General features: G+C 41.2%; 1 protein-coding gene across 1 annotated transcript in view; it reads left to right on the top strand.

Annotated features, from left to right (window-relative positions):
- METTL14 (methyltransferase like 14) overlaps positions 1–24,645 on the top strand; it is a 39,288-nt gene that overhangs the window by 10,725 nt on the left and 3,918 nt on the right. Inside the window, exons 4-10 of the mRNA XM_019534050.1 lie at positions 2,474–2,554; positions 2,875–2,962; positions 4,591–4,681; positions 7,308–7,449; positions 9,783–9,875; positions 11,757–11,873; positions 18,495–18,705. Coding sequence (XP_019389595.1) covers positions 2,474–2,554; positions 2,875–2,962; positions 4,591–4,681; positions 7,308–7,449; positions 9,783–9,875; positions 11,757–11,873; positions 18,495–18,705 — 823 coding nt within the window. The remainder of the gene's footprint in view (positions 1–2,473; positions 2,555–2,874; positions 2,963–4,590; positions 4,682–7,307; positions 7,450–9,782; positions 9,876–11,756; positions 11,874–18,494; positions 18,706–24,645) is intronic.

Raw genomic sequence — 24,645 nt, 5'->3', positions numbered from 1 at the left:
TCTTGATTAATGAAAACATTCTTGGCAAATGCTTTCGCTTTGGTTTGTCCTGCGCCGGTCCAAGAATTTCACCTCTAGTGGCACAATACGAATGCCCGCGGCCATCCCTCTTAATCATGGCCCCAGTTCCGAAAACCAACAAAATAGAACCGGAGTCCTATTCCATTATTCCTTGCTGGAGTATTCCAGCGACCAACCTGCTTTGAACACTCTCTAATTTTTTCAAAGTAAACGCTTCGGACCCCCAGGACACTCAGTTAAGAGCATCAAGGGGGTGCCAAGAGAAGTGTAAGTTCAACTCTGAACTTGTAAGTTCAACTCTGAGAAGTGTAAGGTGCTCCATATGGCGTTAAACAATCCCCAACATACAGGCTCGGTGACGCCATGATGACTAGCACCACGACTGAAAGGGATGTAGGGGTAATAATAGACCATAGTAGGAACATGAGCTGTCAGTGCAATGCTGTAGCCAGCAGGGCAAACAATACTCTGGCATGCATCAACCGAGGCATCTCAAACAAAACCAAGGAAGTGATTCTTCCACTTTACTCAGCATTGGTGAGACTGCTGCTGGAGTACAGTGTCCAGTTCTGGGTGCTGTGCTTCAACAAGGACATGGGAAAGCTTGAGAGAGTCCAGAGAAGAGCCACCTATATGATCAGAGATTTGCAAGGCAAGCCATACAAGGAAAGGTTGAAGGACTTGAGCCTCTTCAGCCTAAAAAAGAGAAGGCTTGGCGGACAGCTGTTCATCAGGGCACCCTTGGGGAAAACCAGGAGTAATGACCACAAACTCCTGGAAGACCATTTCAAGTTTAACACAAAGAAAAACTTCTTCACAGTTAGTGTCCAGACTATGAAATAAGCTCCCTCCAGAGGTGGTGCAATCACCTCCCCTGGAGATCTTCAAGAGGAGACTGGATGGTCACCACGCTGGGGTCACCTGACCCCAGTTGTCTTTCCTGCCTAGTGCAGGGGGCTCGACCTGATGATCTTGCGAGGTCCCTTCCAGCCCCTTACAATCTACGAATAACTAGTAGCAGAAATGTTTTTGAAGAATCAAGGCATAGACTAATTTACTCATATATAAAACCATCTGCCTTCCTTAAGTCAAAAAGATTTGACCTTATTTTTTCCTGCTTGATAACTCCTCAGTGATGGAGCTAGCATCTTGACATTTTAAATTTAATGGTTTTTTTACAGTGGTCTGTTAAAGTAAGTTTAAAGTAAGTAAGTTATTCTATAAATAAGTACACATACATGCCCTTCTATCACATTATCCTTACATTTTTTCAGCATAAGATATGGTAAGTTAATCATTTGAATTCAGTTTTAGGGGTTGTTAAATCAGTAGTGCATTCTCTAAATAACATATACTGAGTTTTTTATATGACATATTTCAAAATTAAGTGTTCTGCTTATTTTTAGAGCTAGGAAGATCTTTTGAGGGAACCTGACAGCAGCAGTGCTACTAAATGTATTGTGATGTAAAAATGTATTGTCCTTTTTGGTGTCTGCTGCTTCCATTTAAACTTAGCTGGTGAATGAAATATAGTATTTTTCTTTGTATATTATTCTGGTAGGTACTACTTCAACTAGTCTGACAATACTTTGCGGCAGTTTTGTGGTGAAAATACATGTTTGCTCATTTTACTGACGGAAAAAATAAAAGATTAGATGAAGAAAGAATAATTGGTTTTTCTCTGATTTCAGCCTTGAACAGTGTAGCGGTTTAGGTTTCAGAATGCTTCATGGGCACCTTTTGTCATTTAAAAAAAAAATATGTGTAGGAAATTTTTAGAGATGTTTACTTATATGGGCAAAGTAGTTTACTTGTACTTTTCTGAAGATAGCATCCTCTCTCGATTTATAGTTGGCCACTCACAATTTTTGCAAAGTTGATAGCCAATCAGATATTTTCAGGCATTTGAGAGAGAGGGGAAATAAATATGATGTGCCCTAGTGACTCATTACAGCCTCAACTGTAATTGAATCATGGAGGGAATCTGTTTAATTACTAAAAGTCTTGCCAGTTTTCCTTGATCAGGAGATGTTTTAACTGGGGATAGCTGTGCAAGGGTTTCTTCCAGCAGATAGTTTTAGCAAAATATGTTGCTTCCTTAGTCTATTAGAGTTCATGCTTTTCAGGACAGAGCACTTCTCTGCCTTGCTTTGTATCAATTGCCACACCACAGGGTGTTAAAAATGAATAGCCTTTACCTGGCTCATTATTTCTAAGGTCACCTTGGTAACTAACCCAGCCTGCTCAGTAATGAGGAGGAAAAGAGGCCTTTCTGCAACATGTCAGTTATTTATTCTTTTCCGAAACTGGCATTGGAACCATTCATGATCTACTGTTGCAGGAACCTAATGTTCATAAACAACCCACTTCTTCCTTCATTAAGAAGCGGAATCATAATGAGGAGAGAAACCACGTGAGCCTACATGCCTATAAAATGTGCTTTATTCCAAAGGATGAAGTAGAGCTGCAGCAAGATGAAGAGAACCTGCCCTATGAAGAAGAGATTTACAAAGATTCCAGTACATTCCTTAAGGTAAGCTATTCCTGCAGTTAGATCTACCTTGATATGGTTGCCTTAAGCTGTTTCCGTAGCTGATGCAGTTTAAAATATGATTGAGGGGAGAATTGGCACCCCCTGATTATCAAATTAATAAATAGGCCATGTTTCAGGCCAAGCTGAGCCACAGTGAACCTGCATCAACAGCTAAAAATTGTAGTAATTGAGATATTTTTAGTTTAAGAACACAGGTTGAGGAAAGGGGTAGAATAGTCTTACAACAGTTAGGATTTCCTAGTTTATATGTTGCTAATGTGTGTGAACTGTGTGTCATTTTCTTCCTTCCTTTTTTATAGGGAACCCAGAGCTTAAATCCTCACAATGATTATTGCCAACACTTCGTGGATACCGGGCACAGGCCTCAGAACTTTATCAGAGATGTGGGTATGTCAGAGTAGTCCTAACAACTGACTTTCTCATTTTTCTGCACCTTTTGCATCTATGCTTGATTTTATTTTTACTTTTATTTTGATTTCTATAAAAATAAGGGAATGAGAGAGACTTGGATAAAACTTGACTGTATTTCCTGCTGTACAAGTTAAATATGAAGATGAAGTACCCCTTAGGTGGTTTCCCACTTCACAGTAAATCAGTTAGTTCTGACTATGGAGCTCTTGTTCAGAGAAGCAGTGTGGTCTAGTGGACTGATAAATTGTCCTTCAATCCTATGGATGACTGTTTTCTAATCCTGATCCAGCTTATTGCCACAGAAGTACCTTCGACATCAGTCTTTCTCTTGATGTATAAAATACAGAAAATAACGCCTCTGCAAGATAGGTTAGTACCAAAGATCATGTCAGGAAGGCATAACAGTTTAAGTCAGTATAGTTGTACATATTCTGGACAGTACTAAATTCATCCAGCTGTCTTTTTATAAAGCATAGGTTCAGTACAAGGTAAAATGAGATTTCAGGGTGCAAAACACGTCTTTGTGCTAATGCAAAACCTATGCTGATATGACATCTGGATGCTGCTGCAATATAAACTTACTTCCTCCCGCCATCTACTGAGTGATTAACACCAAATGTTCTCAATATCCATTTTTACAGGTTGTGACATGAATTTGGCATTTGTAATAAATTCTTCATATTCTGGATCATGCATGTCTTCTAGCAGGAAACAAGTTCCTTTCAGTTCTTTTATTAAAAAAGGAGCTTTAGCTCCGAAGTCGGTAGAGTACTTCCAAAAAAGCAGGTTGTAACACATCTCAGGTCCTAAACTGAGTCTTATTCCTCTGTGAAAATTATTTTCAGACCACTATGCTGTTAGCATTTGGTTTACATTACTACTAATATGCAGTTTTGGCTTTTCTTCCCCTCACATTGCTGTTCAGGGAGGCAGCAAGGTAGCAGCCATAACCAAGCCAGCATGACTGTTTTCATTCATGTTCATTCATAGATTTCTAGGGTTGGAAGGGACCTGGCAGATCATTGGGTCTGACCCCCTGCTCCAGGCAGGAAAGAGCACTGGGGTTAAGTAACCCCAGCCAGATGCCTATCCAATCTCTTCTTGAACACCTCCAAGGTAGGGGAATGCACCACCTCCCTTGGAAGCCCATTCCATATTTTGGCAACCCTCACCATGAAGAATTTCTTCCTTATGTCCAATCTAAATCTATTCTTTACTTTGTGGCCATTATTTCTGGTAACCCTGAGGGTTTCATGTAGATGAAATACTTGTGAGAGAGAGGAGGAAATGCTGTTTATATTTGCTCAGATACCTGCAGTGTTAGCAAGTGTGAGAATTAACTTTTCAGTCCGTTTTTTCCATTAAATTGGGAGGCATGTTAGAACTACTGGTTAAATACAATAAACCAGGAATTTTGACAAAAAGTAAAAGAGAATGTTTCCTTGTAGATCATGAGCTTTAAACTGAATGGATGAACAAACATAAAAGAACTTTGTAAGTTGCAAATTGCAGTAAAGTTGAGATAATATTTGGGGTTGTCTGCTTTATAGCTTTTACTGCCACAGAAAATGTTTAAATTTAACAGCATGTTTTCTTCAACTCAGGCTTAGCAGACAGGTTTGAAGAATATCCGAAACTTCGAGAACTCATTAGACTGAAGGATGAGCTAATTGCTAAATCTAACACTCCCCCCATGTAAGTGTTTTTGTTAGAAACTGGTTTCCCCTCTCCAGACTGGTTTAATATTAGCTGTCTGCTCCACAAATCTTTCAGCACCTGTTAAAGATTTACACTTTCTATTTCTGTTTTGTATATGTAAATTAAATCACCAAAACTTCAAAACAATATAACTTTTATTTTGGGTAATTTAATCTAGGGGTTTAATTGGTGTTTATATATAGATTAGATTTTTTTTTTCACTGGAGAATGGTTGTTTATAAAAACTAAAGCTCTGTTTTTTAAACTGTACTTTCAACCTCACTGAGATGCAAACATACCTGGCAGCCAGAAAGGAGAAATAATCAAAGTTTAACATGTTATAGTTTCAAACCACAAGGAAGCCTTTTAAAAAAAAAAAAAAAAGACAATCGCCTCTTTAAGACTTTGACCCGAATATTATGAAAAGGTTGTTCTTACAATAGGAATACCTTATGTGTGAATAAGATATAAGATATATTGGTTTCCATGCTGTTCTGATCTATGTTAAAATAAGAAAATCTGAAGCTATGTATTAAACCTAATTAACCTTCAAGTTTCTGCAGATTTTCAGCTCTAATTTGAAATATGCAATGTGTTTATCCTGCTTGGTTAAAACCTTATGAAAGTAAATTAGTGTGTTAATTTTAATCTGCATTCAGGAAGAAGAATCTTTTAGCACTTCTATGTGCACAGTCCTTTGAAATTTCAGAATAACTGAGAAATGCTAATTATATGCTAATTTCAATGAAAGAATTCTGAAACCTGATGAGAGCTTCAAAAATGTTAAATTTAATTATTTATACTCTCACTATTATTCGCTTATGGTAGCATTTTGAATACTACCTTTTTTTATTGCATTAATGCAAAACTCGTCAGTTCAAATGGTATCCCCTAATTAGACAAAATAAAATCAATAGAAAAATCCCCTTCTGGCTGTATGGTTGGAAGATACCTTTGTCTGAGTCAGGAGATTCAGGAGACTGAGAATTTACGTTTTCATGGAGCTATAACAATAATTTGCACTGTTTAAGAAGGGAAAATATAGGTGGATTGGGCAGGTATCATTTTTGTGTGTTTAAATCTCAGAAATATGTTGCTTTTACCCTATATCATGCTTTATTATACCATTTAAAAACAGAATTCCCAGTAGATTGTATATGATCACACTCCTTATATGCAAAACATATATAGAGCTTAAAGATGTATTATATTTTTGGGCCTGTGGCAGATGTTACAGCTATTGTAAGAAAATAACTCTTTAATCGCATCATAAATTGTTACATGCCACACATTCAGGGAACATATCATGATAGAATGACAGACAAACCATGAAGATGTTACTTGTTAAATGTGGAGTATCTTTATAACTGGTTTCTGTTGTGATTTAATTTGAGCGTGAAGCGAGTTAAACATCCAGTGACTGGACTTTGTCAGGTCCTTCAGCATCCCACAGTGCATTGCTCCTCTCCCCCACCTTCTCCACCAGTCCCAGAGCAGCAGCCTGGGCTATCTAATGCAGCACAGAGCCTCATGTAGGGGTGACAGGCATGCTGTCTGCTCCTTCATACCTGCAGGCAAGCAAGGGCTGTCGTCACAGTCCTAGCGGCTGCCCTGGGACTCTCATCCAGTCACCCTCACAACACTTGTGTACAAGCTGGAATAAGGCTGCTGAAGCAGGAGGGACATGATCCCCCATGACCCAGACTAGGGGTCCTGGGCCAGGATGAGTTGTGCTGGATCTTAAGCCTGCTAGAGGCATAAAAGGACAGTCAGACTTGTCCTCCTGCTGTGCAGGGAGTGGGAAAAGACCTAACATGGCTGGTCCTGGCCTGGGGTTCCCTGGCCAAGGTCGAGCAGCAAGGAAATGTCCCCTGCACAGTTGGGGTTCTCTAGTTTGCCCCGCTCCACCAGCACAAGCTTGCAAGGCTCTTTCCCCTGTCCCATTCCCCCTACCCCCTCCGTCTCCCCCTACCAACAGCCTATTGTTTGCCTGTGAAGTCACCCACATTACTCAGTGTTTCCATCATACAGCAACATTTTTAGTTGCCCTTGGACAATTAAAATAACGTCTGTGAAATGTCTTAGGGTTGCCACCCGTCTGTCTCCCTAACTCAAAGTAAAAATAGATTTTTGTCTGAGCTGTGAAATCTATAAATTTCTCTCTGACGAGGAGCTGAGATGAGAAGCAACTGGTTTCTGTTTTCTAATTGTAGACATTCTTTAAATGCATTCTGTGCCCATAACCAATTTCTGTGGAAAAGGTCAGTGTTGTACCAGATCTGGACATACAAATGGATGCCCTGTTTTTTCTCCTCCAATCCTAATAGCACCTTCAAGGAAGAGGGCTCCTTTTTTGCAAACAATAGTTTTAATAAGGTCTGAGGGATCTACAACCTCCTAACCCCCCTGTTCATTGTTTCATATCATCACTATGACTGCTTGCTTGGCAAATAAGTAAAATAAAATATTTAATGCACTGTTAGCTGTACTTAATGTGTTATATCTGTGTAGTCTAAGAGAAAACATAGCTCTTGATTGACATTAAGGAAGTGGAACTTAATGGGGGAACCACTATTCTACCCTGTCCAAGTACTTTGTCATAATTCATTATTTGTTCAAATAGGTATTTACAAGCAGACTTGGAGGCTTTTGACATTAGGGAACTAAAATCCAAGTTTGATGTGATTCTGTTGGAACCTCCATTGGAAGAATATTACAGAGAGACTGGCATCACAGCCAATGAAAAATGCTGGACTTGGGATGATGTAAGCTTTTTTTGTATTCCATGCTGTTCCAGAAGTCTTTGTAAACATCTGTGTAAAATAGAAGTTCACCCAGATCAGTTTAGGTTTGTTAACGTAGGGTTTTTGCATAGGATTTGTTCAAATAGTTACACCTCTTAAAACTAAGGTCTTAATCCACATGTATTTAAGTGACTCTCAGAACACTTTTTAAATTGGGCATATGCTATTTTACTCCTTTCTGATGCACTGAGAAGGCCTTAAAGATGTTTTAAAAAATGAGTAAATAAAACCACTCTGTTTTCTCTGATTGTTTTTAATATTTTGAAAAATCAGGAGCATTATGTTTGATGTCTGGTTTTGCTGAAGGACTGACTGAGCAGGCTCTGAAAGTGTATTATGATAACTAGTTCCTGAACTGGAAGGGTAAGGGAGTGTTCAGTTCTCCTTTCTCTGAAGTGTTTGTCAGGTATTGGAGTTGAACAAGAGTTAGCAAAAAGCAACCACAATTCCATCTTAATCCTCAGATATCTGACAGTCAAGTTCCCTTAGTTCTGGAGTTGCTGTTTCTTGAATTATGGGGGATCACTTTATACACCATAGGCATTTTTGAAAGAGTCAAAATCAGAGTTCCCAATATCTTAAAAGATGTGGGGTGGAGATACCAGGATAGAGTTGTATTCTAGAAAATAAGCATACAGCCCCTTCCCCCCCTTTCCTCTTTTCACTACTTTTTTAGTATTAAAATGTGTATACTCTGATTCAGTTAGCACCGGGAGAAATATTTTTAAGTTAAACATAACGCACTTCTAAGAAGTCTTTCCATAAGCAGAAAAAAACCACATTGTTGCAGTCTTAAACAGTTCTGTACCCATAATTTTGCATGATTATCTCATCTGTCATTCATCCTCCCCAAGAAGAAAAAGCTTGGAAAGCCAGGATCGGGCATAGCAACTCAGTTCTTTGAGGTGCTGAGTGTTGAGTGCTGTTCAAAATAGTGAGAGTTGACAATGCCAGCCATGTTGCTTGGAGTGCTTTTTAGAACTGAATCCAAAGAGCAAGATCTTTCTTCATTAGCTAAGCATTTTTGTCTTTAGTCCATGGGAAACAGAATTAGAAAGATAAGAGTTTCTGTCTATTAAAAAAAAAACACAGTTATTCCAGGAACCATCAGATTTAGAAGTCAGGAAAATACAGAGTTTGCAGATACCTGTTTTTTAAAATAAAAAGAAATGGATTTGTTAATGAATGGAAATGGAAGTGGATTTGTTAGTCAATGGAATCTTTCTAAATTGGAGACAAAGCTAGGAAAAATATCCTGATTCTTTGTCATGATTTAAGAACAAGCCTATGGCTTCTATTCATAAAACTTTCAAGTGTAGAAGTTTGGTTGAGACGCATACACATGATGAAAAAATATGGATGCCACTGGTAACCCAAACTCTCATTTCTCTCTAGCATATGGGTTTGGAAACAGTGACACCATACCTGTTGTAAGCTTATGGAAAACTTTCACATTACAATTCCAGCAAGACATGTTGAAGCATTGAGGAAGTGTACAAGGAAAGAGATTTAAGTGTCACTATTGTATCTTCCAGCCATTTCTGTTGCATCATTATTTTTTCACAATGGCAGTGAATGAGTCTTGATTTGATGTGTTAGCAAGTTATAGATGAATCTTTTCAACGTTTAATGAGTAACAGATGCATGCATCTGAAGTTATTGTACCCTAAATGTTGTTCATCACTTTTTGAGCCTCCATTGTGACACTTATTTTCTCTAGAGCTGCAAATGGAAGTATTTTAAAGTAATAGGTATCAGGCTAGTTTTAGATGAGCATTTAAAGAAAAACAGATGCCCTGCACTTACACTGCTAAGGAGATATGACGCAAAGATGATGCATGTATTCAGGAAAACTGTATTGATTATAAATGCATTTGGATTCAATGTTAGAGTTGGTTTCACTCGCTTCAAATTGAATAATTATCACTGTGGCCAATAACTGTATATATTTCCAAAATGGCTGTGCATTATTTTTAATTGAAACCAGTTTTCTGCTTCTATTTTTTAAATATTCTGAATGCCCTATAATTTACAGCAAGAGAGAAGAGTGCTAGAACACTTAGGATGGTACCATGTGGGTACTGGTGAATTCGTTTTTATTTAATAAACTTATTGGACAATGGTGTCAGCAGTAAAGGAAATGAGACTAGATGAATATGTTTAATTAATGAGTATTCTTAAAGTTTCCATAGCAATGCAAAACATGAGAAATGTTCTTCCCACTAGAATCTGCGACCATGTGAAATATATTAAACAAATACTTCATTTGGAAAACATTAAATGTTTCATTGTAGATTATGAAACTGGAAATTGAAGAGATTGCAGCCCCGAGATCATTTGTCTTTCTATGGTGTGGCTCAGGAGAGGGCCTCGATCTTGGCAGAGTGGTAAGAATATATTTTAATTTACAATTTCTTCTCAGCTTAGATTAACACCAGATTCTACAATAGCACTTTTTGCTGCATAGAGTCCTCAACTTGAAATGTTGAGGGGCACTTAATTTTGCATTGAGAGGTACAATGAATGCTCAGATTAATTCATCATTAACTCTTTAGACTCTGCTATTTTCTGGATGAGCAGCTGGAACTGCCTGAGGATCTGTAGTCTCTAAAGAGATACATTACAGTTTTGTTTCTAACTCTTACAGTTCCAGTGGGAGCAGGGAGCCTTATTTGTGATGATTGCATTACTCTTTTAACTAAACAAATCATGGCTGAATATGTGCTTTTTGGTGCAGGCTTTCAAGATGGTGCTAGTCTTATATAAGTTATGAGAAACTCTGGTTGGTACATGTAACACTTTTATTTTTGTAAATTAATTCAATATAAATAAGCTGTCACTTGGTTTGTTTGGCTGCAACAAGTTATAGAACATAACTTTTATATGCAGTATCTTGTCTATTATTGGTAGGTACTTACAGAGGAGAACCCCCCTCAGTGCTTTACTTGCAGCTTGATGCATCCCCGCACCAAGGGCAGCACATGCCCAGAAGAGTAATTGTGTCAGTTTGACCCGACTTGCTCAGCATTTGTATAGCTTGTGCATTCCCACCACATTTTGTAATAAATGCTCAATTACAATTTGCGGGTGCTTTTATCGAATAGCTGATTTAATCAGCTATTCGATAAAAGTGCCAAAAAAGCCCTGCAGAAGTGTGCAAGCTATATAGATGCTGGGGAGCCAGGTCAAACTAACGTGATTCCTCTTCTAGTACAGCGTGGGATTTGGGGGGGTGGTTTCCATGTCTTGTCAGTACCCAGTATGCCTAAGTCTAGGCACACTGTGATTTACCAAATCAAAACTATTAGTATTTTTTATAGAACTTTTATTATTGTTCTCTTGCCAGAGTTTTAAAATCTTTTTCCTATGTTCTGATGATTTGTGCTTGTTGCTTAGATTTGGGTTTCAATAAGAGTGTCCAGTTATTTCTGCTTATGTGGTAGCACCTCTTCCTCAGTTTTGTGCGGGCTGTCTTGTTAAGGACATTTTGCATTTGAGTAAAGGGTGGCTAAAGCCAATAATGTTTATGTTATATAGTATTTTTTTTCTAACACAGTCTGCCTGAAAAAATGTGTGATGTTTTTGGAGCAGAATTGCTGTAGTCAAACAGTTTTCCACAAAGGTGATAATTAGAGTCCTGTGATTTCCCCTCTACCCTCTCAGATTTTATTCCATCAAAAACTAGGGATTAAATTCATACACTTCCTTTCCCCCAAATTTTTACTTAGCTTTCTTAACAGCTGTAATTATTGTAATTGTTCAGGACTCGTTCACTTTTTTTTTTTGTAAAAATCCCATTTGTAAATCGACTTTACCTGTAGTAGGAACAATGGGGACTTTAATGTAGGTGATCATACGGTAACTTCTGGTATTTTTACCCTCTTGTAAAAATACACTCTTTTTTTTACCCTCTTAAATTTTACCCTTTTGTAAAATAATACTGCCTGGTCTGAATAACTTTGGATTTTATGATAAAAACTCTGGTGTCCAGCTGCACCAGTGAGGGTGATGATTCCAGAAAAGACCGGTTTCCAGAAATCGGATGTATGCAGAGATGGATAATATGAACACAAATTGTGTTTTGGGGATTTGTTACAAAATGTGGCTATAACGTGAGCATAGAGAAAACCCTGATGGTTCATGTGTTCGTAACTGATTCTGCTTCAGACAAATCTGTTGCATGTTATAGTTTTAAACCTAAACTGCTATTTCAGTGTTTGATGTAATATAACTATCTTTTATTTTTGTGTTTATTTGAAACATTATAGTGTCTACGCAAGTGGGGTTATAGACGATGTGAAGATATCTGCTGGATAAAAACTAATAAAAACAACCCTGGGAAGACTAAAACGCTGGACCCTAAAGCTGTGTTCCAAAGAACAAAGGTATGGCTTGACCTCAGCTGATCTAAACAAACACCAGAGGCTCCACTGTAATCGATAGTGTGAGTAACATCAACCCAGGGTTTTTATATTTTTTCTAATTTCTCTGTGTAGATGGAATTATGTGGAAAGGTATTTTGCAGAATAGTTGATGAATTTCTCACCAATTCTAGACTCTACTCAAGTTGATTAAATATAGAAGTATCATCTGTATCCATTGCATCATGAAGTTCTTTTCTAACCTTCTCAATGGTCTTATTCAGTCAAGTCTCATTGAAATGCAGATAGCTGGGGAAGAGGGTTCATGGAAATTCTTTCCCACTCGATCAGCCTGAGGGGTAATGATGGAAGCTGGCTAGAATGACTTATTGTTTTCATTGTGCCTACCTGTTACTAGAGCTGAAGTTGATTGTTTTAGACTTCTAGGTTGTCAAATATTACAAACCCACTATTGATATGTAAATCAAAGATGTTTGAGCAAAAGCTCTGCTAACCAAAAGCTGGGGAAAAACAGGCTGGGATTTAGTTCCCGTACTGGATTATATTTATTTCATATTTGAAGAACACTAGTTGCTTTAAATCAGAACTGAAATATTTGTTTTTGTTAGAAGAGCAGCTTTTGACTTTTTAAATTCTTTAAAGTTAGGTTCTGTCAAAATAAGTTTTGCTTTTAACAGTTTAATGTTGTGAAATATATATTTTCTGTGAAGGAAAAATATTCTGGTGAACAAATGGACCACCAGGATCTGGGGGAATATTTGTTCACCAGAGCGCCCCAAGGGATGACTAGGTTGAACGGTCATAAACTCCTGCAAGACCGTTTCAGGCTGGACATAAGGAAGAATTTCTTTACTGTCCGAGGCCCCAAGTTCTGGAACAGTCTGCCATCGGAGGTGGTTCAAGCACCTACATTGAACACCTTCAAGAGAAAATTGGATGCTTATCTTGCTGGGATCCTGTGACCCCAGCTGACTTCCTGCCCTTTGGGCGGGGGTCTGGACTCAATGATCTTCCAAGGTCCCTTCCAGCCCTAATGTCTATGAAATCTATGAAATTCTGAATATACTTTTCTCAGTAAAGTTGCTGTTGCTAAACACATTTATAAGTTCTTTTATTTATTTTTTAAAATAATTTTTAAGACAAAGATTTTATTTTTAAGAGATTGCTTTCTTAAATCATTTTGATGGTCTTTTTTTTTAAAGTTAAAGGCTACTGTTGTAGATTTTTTTTGTCTCCCCTCCTACATTGGGGTCAAACCGTATTGCATTGCAGTCGCTGTTGCCCAGTGGCTCAGTAACACTTCCCCTTGGCACCAAATCCTTGTAAGTTGTAGGATTAACTGCTCCAGGAAGCAGTCTTTTATAACATCAGGACATTCAGTGTCTGCATCCTGGTCTGATGTTAGATTGATCCCGTTGATTTGTGCATAGTTCAAGTACCCAGTGCCTGTCAGGAGCAGGTCAGGAGCAGCTCTGGGGCACCCTCTGCACCCAGTTTAGCTGGGGTTAGCAAATGGAGGGGCAGGGAGAGAACAGCAGGTGGTAGGAAGGCATGCAGCGGGGGGCAAGGCTAGGGTTCTGGCCAACTATTCCAAATGCCACTTGCCTCCCCACCACCTGTCTGTCTCTGCTGCTTGCTCAAGTGCCTCTGCTTTCCCCACAGCAGCAGCAAGGGGGACATATTTAAGGCAACCCTCCAATAATTAGATTCTGTATGTGGAAAATAATAACAAACATATAGTTTTCCATATATGAAATCTAATTATTAGGGGGTTGTCTTGAATTTGAGAGTTGTCTTTGTTTTGGGTAAATATGGTATATGTACATGTGTATTTCTTGTAAAATAAGAATTAAACAAGTTGTTCATAAGAATAGGCAATTAAAGCATTAATGTCATAAGATTTATTTAGGCTTTATAGATCTGTTTTAGGAAGAGTGGTAGGTTGTTTGGGTGCTAATATTTAAAGCTTTTCCTATTTGCTGATGCCTAATGCCCCCAACATGTTACATTTAAGATGTGATATGCAGATTAATTGCAGCTTGAATAGTAACCAGCCACACATGCACCCCTAATCAAGGTACAATAATGCAGCAAATGAACCACAAAGTTATTCCACGTTCCATATAATGGGGAATAACTTTATGGCTTATTTGTATCATGCTGTAAACTAAATCTGTGGCTGGGACCTGTCAAAACTCCACTTGCTGCCCATCTGGGCTGCACGTGTTGTTTATACAGCTTCTGGTGCACAGGGAGCTATAAAACCATGTGTACCACTCAGCTGATTTTGATGTATGCTGGTGCATGGGGAGGCCAGCATCAGGCTGCTGCAGCCTGGCATTGGGCTCCCCGTGCACTGGGAGCTGCAAAAAACCCATGTGCCACCCACCATGGTGGTATACATGGTTTTATAGTGCCTACTACATTGGGAAACAGGCATTGGGTTTCTGCTGCCAGTCTCCCTGTCTATGAAGAGCCATAAAACCACATATGCCATGCTGCTGGTCAGTGCACAAGGTTTATAGAGCTTCCAGGACATAGAGCTTGACATTGAGCTGCAGCAGCCCGGTGCCTGCCTCCCCATGCATCAGGACCTGTCAAAACTAGATGTGCTACTCAGCTGGATGGCAAATGTGGTTTTATAGTCTTGGTATAGGAGGAGCCTAGCACTGGGGGCTGTCATGGCCTGATGTCAGGCTCCCCATATGCCAAGCTGGTAGTCAGATGGGACCCATGACCAGTTTGGTTTCTGGCCCCAGTTGACAATCAGCTGATTGGTTTCATCCTGTTGGTGCAGGGGGAGCCCAGGCATGTAACTTGGCAGAATGCATGTTCATTAGGATTGTGGGTTAGATTCCATCACGTCTGTTGTGAATGTGTCAAGGGCCCAAGTCACATAATATGCAACAAAACTATCAGAATTGATAACGTAACAAGAAAAAAATAGGATAACTGCAGCCAGCTTTATTCTGCTCATTCAGATTGCCAGGTGGATCTTCTCTCACCATTTTGAAGAAGAGCATGTTTCCTGATTATTGTGCCATATCAGATGTACAGAATTTAAAAATAAAAGGCTAAGCTTTCTGTTGACTGAACTTTTACATCTGATAACTACAAAATAGTACCCTGGGATGTTTAGAAGCCATATTCCTTCTACTTTTTGAATTTTAATTTTTGGCAGATGATAGTGTTAAAACACAGGTTTACCACTCCTGGCTTCATTGGTGATTTGCCTTGTTGGTCATCTTTGTGCTTTCATTCTACTAAACTAGGGATCAGAGAAGTGTAAAAGTAAGGTGCTTGTCAATAAGTTCAGTACAGGTCACTTTGTGTTTTTACTTTTGATATTTGTTCCCTAACTCTAAAATTTCTACCAAAAATCTAGAACTGATTATATACTCTTGTCTGCTATTTTTGAGAACCATCTGGTGATGCTTAGTAAATCAGTGGTTTATGGTCTGAGGAAAATTGCTCATTTGAGTTTAGTACTCCCAAAAACAAAACACTGAGATTAGTATGTATAGTACAGCCCTTATTTCATCTTGTATCAATTATGGCGATTCTCCATTCATATATCCTTTGTTAGTCACTTTCATCAATCTATTATGTTATGAGGAAAGAAAGACATAGTGCAAGATACAGTTAATTCAACAAGCTTTGAACTGTTTTTTTTTTTTTCCTTGAGCTACACTAGCCATTTAGCACTGATTTTGTTTTTAGTGCATCGTGGTAACTTCCAGCAAGGAATTGGGAGATGGAGACCAGTTTAAGAGGCATATTATAAAAATGCTCTGTAAATGACTGACTTTTCTCCCTCTTGCATAGTTATAGCAGTAGAAAAGAATATTTGGAAGCTTGCTTTCACAAGCTACACTAACATGATTTCTTAATGTTTGTGGCAAACAATAAGGAAAATAACTTGGTGCTTTCTCAGTTAGTGCCATTTAGAGTACCAGTTTGTGCTCCTTAGATCGGGGTGGACAGTTATTTTGGGCAGAGGGCCACTTGCTGAGTTTTGGCAAGCCATCGAGGGCCGCATGATAGGCAGCCAGGGGCAGATAAATATTAATTTTCTAAAATTCTTAAGAGCCCTGTGGCAGGCCACATCTGGCTCATGGGCTGCATTTTGCCCACCCCTGCCTTAGATGAATTCAAGAAGCCATCTGTGCAGATTCATAGTTTCATAGTTTCACTTTAGATCTCTTTTGTATTAGAATCATACAAAAATAAGGTTGGAAAGACTTTACAAGCTCTAGCAAAGTGGTGCTCAACCTACAGCGTGCTGGCCAGATCCGGCCTGCAAAATAGTCATTTAGCCCACAGGGCTTATCATGGGTCCATAAATTTGACAGTGGGAGAGTGGTGACAGCATTAATTGCTGTTGTGGAGTAATGAATGCAGCCACCAATCCCCCGCTGCTCCTCTTTCTATGAAGAATTCTTGTCCTGTGCCCTTGGCTTAAATTGTACTATGTCCTAGTCAGTTGATGCCCTCAGATTCTTGCACTGTAGTGGTATATCTCCGCAGTGTCTCCACTTATGTATACTAAATAAGTGCAAAATAAGTTTCACTGCATGACACACCACAGTTGCTTATATTGTAACCAATTCCCATCTCTCACCTAATTGACTCTGCAGGTCAAATCAAAACCAAAGCTAAAATTCTTATTTCATCTCAGACTGCAAGTTGAAAGCAAAATCAAAACTAAAACTGTGATTAATTTTTGTTTCACTTTCAGTTCAGCAAACACACAGAGCAGTGTCTCATTTCTTTTCTTGAGCTGGGGAAGTTGGAAGTGTTTGCATAAGATCTGTTAGTTTTTTAGTGCTTTTGGTTTCAAGTAGTCATAATAATGCCTAATCAGGAAAAAAAAAAAAGCTAGTGTGTGGCATCATGATAGTGAAGTTCAAGCCCCTGAAGGAAGGAAGAAATAAAGTTGGTAGATATAAATATTGTGGGCAGGAGTATGCTAACAATGCAAGAGGAATGAAGAAACATTTAATAACATATAGCAACTGTCATGAAAGAGTACAAGCCATATACGGAAGGCTAATGCTATGAAGTATTGGGGCTAGACTCGATGATCTTCCGAGGTCCCTTCCAGACCTAATGTCTATGAAATCTGTCAGTCCTGCTGTCTACTTGGTACCGTATTTCATAGTGTATAAGTTGATTTTTGAAGCCCAATTTTTAACTCTTAAAATTCAACCTTAACTTGTACACCATATCAGTGTCCCCTGTGAGCAGTGCTGGGTTCAGCCCTCAGCTGGCATGGCCCAGGCAGTACCACTTGCAGGGGATAGAGCCACACCAGCCAAGTGCCAAGCCTGGCCCTGTGTGCTGTGAGTCACGCTGCCAAGCACTGAGCCCAGCCCTATCCCCTGCGAGTGTTTCTGGGCTCGGTGCTTGGCAGTGCCACTTGCAGTGAATGGGGCCAGGCTCAGCATTCAGCTGGTGCAGCCCAGGCAGCACCACTCACAGGAGACATGGCTAGGCTTGGCACTTGGCTGGTATGACCCCTCTCATGTGAACAGTACTGAGTTTGGCATTCAGCTGGCATGGCCCAGACAGCACTGCTCACAGGGGATGGGGCCATGCCAGCTGAACAGTGAGCCCAGCTCTTGCCCCAGCCCCCGCAAGCAGCGCTGCATCAGATATCCACCCCCTAGGTGCCCAGCCTGGAGTGAGGGCACACAGGAGTGTATTTCTGATCAAAAAGTTAGGTTGACTTATACACCAGATCTATGAAATTCCTAACTTTTTGGATCAGAAAAATGGGGTTGACTTCTACTCTGCATCGATCTATACACCATGAAGTATGGTAGCTTAATTGTGCTGTAGTTAACTGCACTTTAACTGTAACTGAATTGGTCCACTTTGTAGTTACATTGTTAACTGCTCCAGAAAGAGTCAAGGGGAAGCAGCTGTCAGAAGGCTGCTTGCTATTAGATGCCTTAAAAATGAGGACAGCTTGAAAAATGAGTAGTCAGTTTGAGGGCTGTGAATACCACAGCACTGACACATCTATACACTTAAGGAACATAGTTTTACAGCTCTGTGTTTACAGCTCCAAAACTTTGCAGCCACTCGTAGAAGCCTTGAAAATGAGAGGAGCACAAATCAGTGTTGGGGCATCATCCCGTAGCACCATCGGGCCTCATATGTTCATAGATGCTAGGGTTGGAAGGGACCTCAACAGATCATTGAGTCTGCTATGCCTGCTCCTAAACCGATGGTGGGGATCACCTAGGGAAAGCAGGCAAGGAAGGGGGAGCTGCCTGCCCACTGCTGCTGCTGTCCCAGGCTGAGCCCAGCCGCTGCACAATCTGACTGGAGCAGCTCTGGAGCTCCCTTCATCCTCAAATCAGTGGAGAGACCAGCAGCAGGCAGGGAAATGAGGAATGGTAAAGAAGGGGATAGGGGTGTGTGAGGTCTTCTGAGCATGGTGGAGAAAGGCCAGGGGGAGGGCATTCTTACTTGTTTCAGAGCTTAAAAAATTCCCCAGCTATTCTTTCTGCTGCATGGTCAAAAAGCAGGTGTGGCTGCACCCTGCACCCTCTCTGGATCTGCCCCGGGAGGACCCTGCAGGTAGAAAGACCCTTAATACTCTTTTGTTCTATCTAGGAGCACTGCCTTATGGGAATTAAAGGAACAGTTCGCCGCAGTACCGATGGTGACTTCATTCACGCTAATGTTGATATTGACTTAATTATCACAGAAGAACCTGAAATTGGCAACATAGAAAAACCTGTAGAGATCTTTCACATCATTGAGCACTTCTGCCTCGGAAGACGACGGCTTCACCTTTTTGGAAGGGATAGTACTATCCGCCCAGGTAGGGGTCCTGTTTCTTGTCAAAATAACTAGTGTTCACTTGATCCTCTTCCCTTTGTAAGAGAGAAAATGTCATGAGTTCAGAAAGCATATGCTGAGACAAGGGTCTCATGCATGCCAATGCTACGGAATTAACATTGTTTGTACCTTGCAGGTATTTTCAGTGACTCTGATCAAATTGAAACGAGAAATTGAGGTTGGAGATTAGGAGTAACTTTGTAAGCACTGGAACAGGCTACCTAGAGTGCTTTTTATACTGCACACCGGCAAACAAACTAACATATTTAAATTTAACTTACATATTCAAATTTAATTTTTACGTGGAGGGGGTTGCAAGGATTGGATCAGGTTGAATCGCCACAGCCACAGGCACTGGGGGACCCTAGCTAGGGCTGCCCAGGAAGAAGGGGCTCTGCTGCCTTTCCTAGAAGCAAACAGCAGAGCCAACTCCCTGTACTCTGCCCCGAGCACTTCCCCGCCCACATCCCCCCGCTCCCAGCTGCAGGTGGTGTTTGGGTGTCCTGCCTGGTCCAGCCTGGCCTAGGCCCCCATACCTGCTGCGCAGGCAGCACCTCACTGGGCATGGCGGGAGCGGAACAGGGTGCACGGAGCCGGCTGCCTGCCTCCCGGGGCTGCCCTGCTGCCCAGCTTTAACCCTGCATGTGACTGCTGGCAGCAGAAGCCATGACCTGGCAGGCGACCCACCACAGCCCAGTACCAGGCCTCAGCTCGGTGGTTGGGAACCTCTGACCTAGAGAAGCTGTGGAATCTCCATTCTTGGAAGTTTTCAATATCCGGTTATATACATGTAGCCTAAATTGTGTTTCCTTGTGACTTCTTCAAGATGAAGCTCATCTAGCCAGAGAGCATAAGATATGTTAGGCAGAAGGTCTTTCAACAGTTCTCAAACAAAGTTCTCAGACATAGGGAGAATCATCATCCATTGGATCTCTTAAGCATATTTAGCAAACTGCTTCATGTCTGCAGTGGCAAAATATTGACAGTGCCCTCATCCCCCTGTTTTTCCTGTGGCACGTTAGGGTATTACGTTTTGGGCATTGTTCTTGGCATTTGAAAAAAGGGTTTTCACAAAGTTTTTAAGAATAGGTTACACTATTCACTACTGATGAGGCCTCATCTGAGTACTTTATCTAGTTTGGGCCCTATATTTCGAGAAGGACGTGGACAGTTTGGAAAAGTCCAGCGTAGAACAGCAAAAATGATTAGGGGCCCATAGGCAAAATTTATGAGGAAACAGTTGAAAAAATTAGGGCTATTTAGTCTAGAAAAGACAGAGAGGATTTGATAACAATCTTCAAATACTTAAAGAGCAATTCTAGAGAGAATGGAGATGTGCTGTTCTGCGGCTGTAGGGGACAGGACTAGAAGAAATGGCCTCAAGCTTCTGCAGAGGTCATTTCGGTTGGAGATTAGGAGGAACTTTCTGACACCAAAGGTGGTTAAGCATTAGGACAGGCTACCTAGGGAAGTTCTGGGATTGACGTTTTTGAGAGCAAGTTGGACATACCGTATTTTTCGGACCATAAGACGCACCCTCGTTTTCCCCCCACTTTTGGGGGGAAAAAAGTGCGTCTTATGGTCCGAAAAATACGGTACATTTGGATGGGATGGTTTAGTCAGGGATGATCTTGGCTGGACCAGGGCTCTGGTCTTGTGAGGTCCCTTCCAGCTCTGCTCTTCTGTGATCCTAAACCATCCTACGTCAAGGAGAGTGCTGTGCTAAATGACTTCCCAAGGTCCTTTCCAGCCCTGCTTTTTTATCATTCCACCATTTGGCAGAGCATCTCAAGCACAACAGTAACATAACTTTTGCTACCAAGCAGAATGGGAGATTGAACCCTATATGTATAACTCAAAACCGACATGCAAAGCTCCTATTTATCTCCCACAAAGTCTCAGTCATAGAAGTAGGGTCAGAAGGGACCTTGTAGATCTTCAAGTCTGACCCCCCGCCTGGGCAGGAGAAAAAACTGGGCTCAAATGATTCCAGTCCAAGGGTGCCCCCTCCCTTACCTTGCAGTAACAATGCATGGAAGGTATTCTCATTCTAGGGCTGTAACTTCTGCTGTTGTTCCCATGGTGACCACTTGGGGTCTGTGACAAAACTGCTGTAAATTTAGGCTCACAAACTTTTTTGTAGCATCTTTAACAGAGTATGTCCATGCTTAAATTGCTCAGACTCTCAGTGGAAAACTGAAACGCAAGTTATTTCCTTCAAAAGCAGATTCTCTAGGTTTTCTGTTGTCAGATTTCATTTTAAAACATAAAAATAGGAAACCCCACAGTGAAATCTCTTTCCCATGTGCCAGATGGAAAATAACAGCACTTGCTGCTAGTTGTAAAATCTAATCCATGAGAATAGCCTGAAGAGCTTTCTGGACATTTCTGGTATTCCCAAGTCAGGTGATATATTTCAAATCCAATAGAACAGTTTTCCTCTCACATCACTAACCATGCAATCCCCTGCAAGGGCCTTGAATCTGGAAAGTCTGTGACGGGTGTTGATTTTAGAGGGAAAAAGAAAAAGATCAACCTTTTACCACAGCTTGTAGCCAGCTTCAACTTTTGTTTTCTCATTGCTGAGCTAGAATACGTCTCATTGCTTAGATAAAATACATTAACTATGAAGCCCATTTATATCTTGTCAGAAACAGGAATTCTTGTTCTAAACTGATTGTATTTATTTAAACCCATCAAATTTGAGTAGTTGGATGAACTTGCTGTAGCTGGCACCTTAAGACATGTCCTTGTGCTGACTCCAAGTCAAAAACTATTTACTGCATGCTTGTGTTAGAAGACACCAGCAAGTAGGAGAGATTTGCACGTTTCTACTGTTATGGAAACGTCCGTATGTCATTTTCTAGGCAAACATCAACTCCATAAAAGAACACATCCCTGAGCATAACTTGTACTAATTTCTACATCAGTTGTAGGTGCCATTTTAGCTGAAGAGGGCCCAGTATCAAGTGGATTTTGATGAAGCAAACTTACTGGTTCAACAAAAAGATTGTACTTGTATTAGGTTGTAATCTGGCATGGTTCCTAAGATGGTTAAAATAGGCTGTATCTGGTAGTTATCTTGCTTTTAATGCCATCACCTTGACTGTGATGCGTGGTCTCAGGGTGGTAAGTTTTAACGAGGTGAAGAACCTATTCAGGGTAATAACATGCTGTTTTAAAAAAGGAAATTTCTGTATAAAGTAGAGGTGCACTGATCAAGATTTTGGGGGCCGATACCAATAGCTGATTTTAAAGGAGGCATATTGGCTGATATCAATCTGATTTCCGATACAGTTGCGTGCAGCTGATAAGTCCGTTGTGGTGGAAGGGGAGGGGAAAGGGAAGGTACAGTGGGGAGTGCAGATCAACGTCCCCCATGGTGAGGGAGGGGATAGAGGCAGGCTCTTGCTAGCCGGGGCAGAGTGGGGCATGGGGCTTGTGGACCGGGGAGCAGCTCCCACCGCTGCTTGCATCCCGGAGAGAACCTGGATCTGCGCGGGGTGGGCAGGTTGCAGCTGCGGGCTGGAGCCGCAGCTGTGCTGGACTCTCTTTGGGAGTGGTCTGGGCTCAGCGGGGAGGGGCTCTGGATGGGGCTGCAGTCACCCCACATTTTGCTGTAGCCCCACTCCCAGCACCAATGCCAACACATGCCCGGCACAGCCCTGGCTCTTCCCGGCACATGGGTGGACGCGGATGTTAAGCTGGGGCTGCGCTGGTCAGGTGTCAGCATCACTGCTGGGAGCGGGGCTATGGCGAAATTTACAGCCCCCTCTGTAGTCCCTGCCCAGAGCCCAGCCTCTGCCTAGAAGATCCCGGCACATCCCTGGCTCCAGCCAGCAGCCCTGCCCCGTGCAGATCTGGGGCACACCCCTCCCTGTGCCCTCCTGCGGTGCATGTATCTCCATCCTGTGCTCCACCCTGCCCCAGCTGGGCAGTGCCTACCCCCTCCCTCACCACGGGGGACCCCCATGCCTCTGCACCCCCATGCCTCTTCCTTCCCCCCTCCCCTTTTGCCCCAACAGAGTTACCAGCTGCATGCAGCTCTCCATGCTGCCAGGCTCTGCTACTCACTTTCTGAGTACTGCACTGCGTTTGTGCACAAGCACGAGCATTTAGCAGCTGCATCAGGCTGATTTTCCAGTACAGTCAATTTTCTTTATGTTGGTACCGAATTGATATCAAGCCTGTGTATCGTTGCACCTCTAGTATGAAGAGAGACCTTTCAAAGCTGCTATCTTAGTTAACATTAAATTCTTTAAGCAACTTTTGTTACAAAATAATTCCTATTAGTGTAACATATCTTGTTTAGTCAAAACTATGGAATATCTAAGCACACCACTTGGATAAATGATGCATTACCATTTTTGAGAGCTAATGTTGGCTGCTAATATAAAAATTAAAACAACTCTTCTCTTACTCCAGTTGGAGTGGGAAGGATAACAGTGCAAAAGGGACAAATAATGTGTTTTCTAAACTGGTACCCAAAATAGTAATTTATAAGTTAAAAGACTATGGCTCCTTTTATACTTAATTATCCTTGACTATTATATTAGTGTTGATATCAGTCCTGATCCCATTAGTTATATTTTCTTTCTTGAAAATATATTGTACTGCTGAGGCTCCTTTACATGGTTTATGCTGCAAAGATTCATATGCTTTAATACCATGTAAGATTGATCTGCTGGGCTCTTCATGATAAAAATACATGTTATTTAGAACTGTATTATATGTTTTAGATACATTATGATTGTCTCACTAGAACACCAGTGGCATCTTTCCTTTTTTTGTTAGTTCGGACACTGGAAACAATTGGTACACACAATGATTTTACTGGCCAATAATAATTAGCACTCGGGCAGAAGTTTTCATCTTCAGAGTGCTTCGCAGGCTACTACTAACGATTTCTCAGAGAGCATCGTGATGTACATAACTAATAGTTTAAGTTTTGTCCCTTTCCAAATACATGGAAAATCAAGGCAGAGGTTTAGTGAACTTTCCAAAGATCAGGAGATTAGTGTTATAGCTTGGATTTTAATTTGGGACCCTGGTTGCTAGCACACGTTTCTTATTAATGTGTGATATATAGCTGGAAGTTGAGTTTCAAGGAATTCTTTTTAATGGGAAAGGTACCAAATGATTTAGCTCATCTGTTTTAAATAAAGTATGTACTGAGCCTCCCAGCTGGCCTTCTGGTGACTCCTCTCCTAGAATGATATTTACAGCCTTACATAAATTATTTGAGATTCACATATATGACTGCTCATATATTCTTTGATAAACTGCAAATTGAACTGTTAATATTTCTACATATTGGTGACTTGTCTACAGACATTCTAGGCATCATATTACAGACCTAATAAAAACGGTTTTGCAGAAAGTATTGTTATTAGGCCTGTGCGAAGCAGCTAGTATTTGCTTCGGATTTGGCAGATTCAGGGGACAGTGATTCAATACAGTGATTTGAATCACTGTCCTGAATCGATTTGGCCAAGTCTGATTTGGAGATTTGGCTGCTGCTGAATCTCTGAATCAGTCAGGCCTATCCCCCACCCGCTCTCCCAGCCTGGCAGTGGCTGCCCCGCCTGGCCCAGCTACCAGCACTTGCACTAATAGGAATTATCTTGTTTAGTCAAAACTATTGAATATCTAAGCAAACCACCCCAACTCAGCGGATGCTGCTGGGGTGGGTGGTGATTCACCCTTCCCCTCGCTGCCCAGCCCTGTGTGTGGGGAGGCTCTGCATGAGCCTCCCGCTCCCCCAGACCCCACCATGGCTGCTCCGCCTGCCCCAGCTCTGTCCCTTGGGGGTTTTCTCAGGTTCTTTTTCTTAAAGGTTTGGAGCTGGGGTGGGCAGGGCAGCTGTGGTGGGGCTGGGGGAGTGAGGAGGGGTCGGGGGGCTCGTGGCAGAGCCCCCCACACA

Source organism: Crocodylus porosus, unplaced genomic scaffold, assembly GCF_001723895.1.
Source record: "Crocodylus porosus isolate Cpor-Errol unplaced genomic scaffold, CroPor_comp1, whole genome shotgun sequence".
Classification (NCBI taxonomy): Eukaryota; Metazoa; Chordata; order Crocodylia; family Crocodylidae; genus Crocodylus; species Crocodylus porosus.
This window is presented reverse-complemented; position numbering and strand designations above follow the sequence as displayed.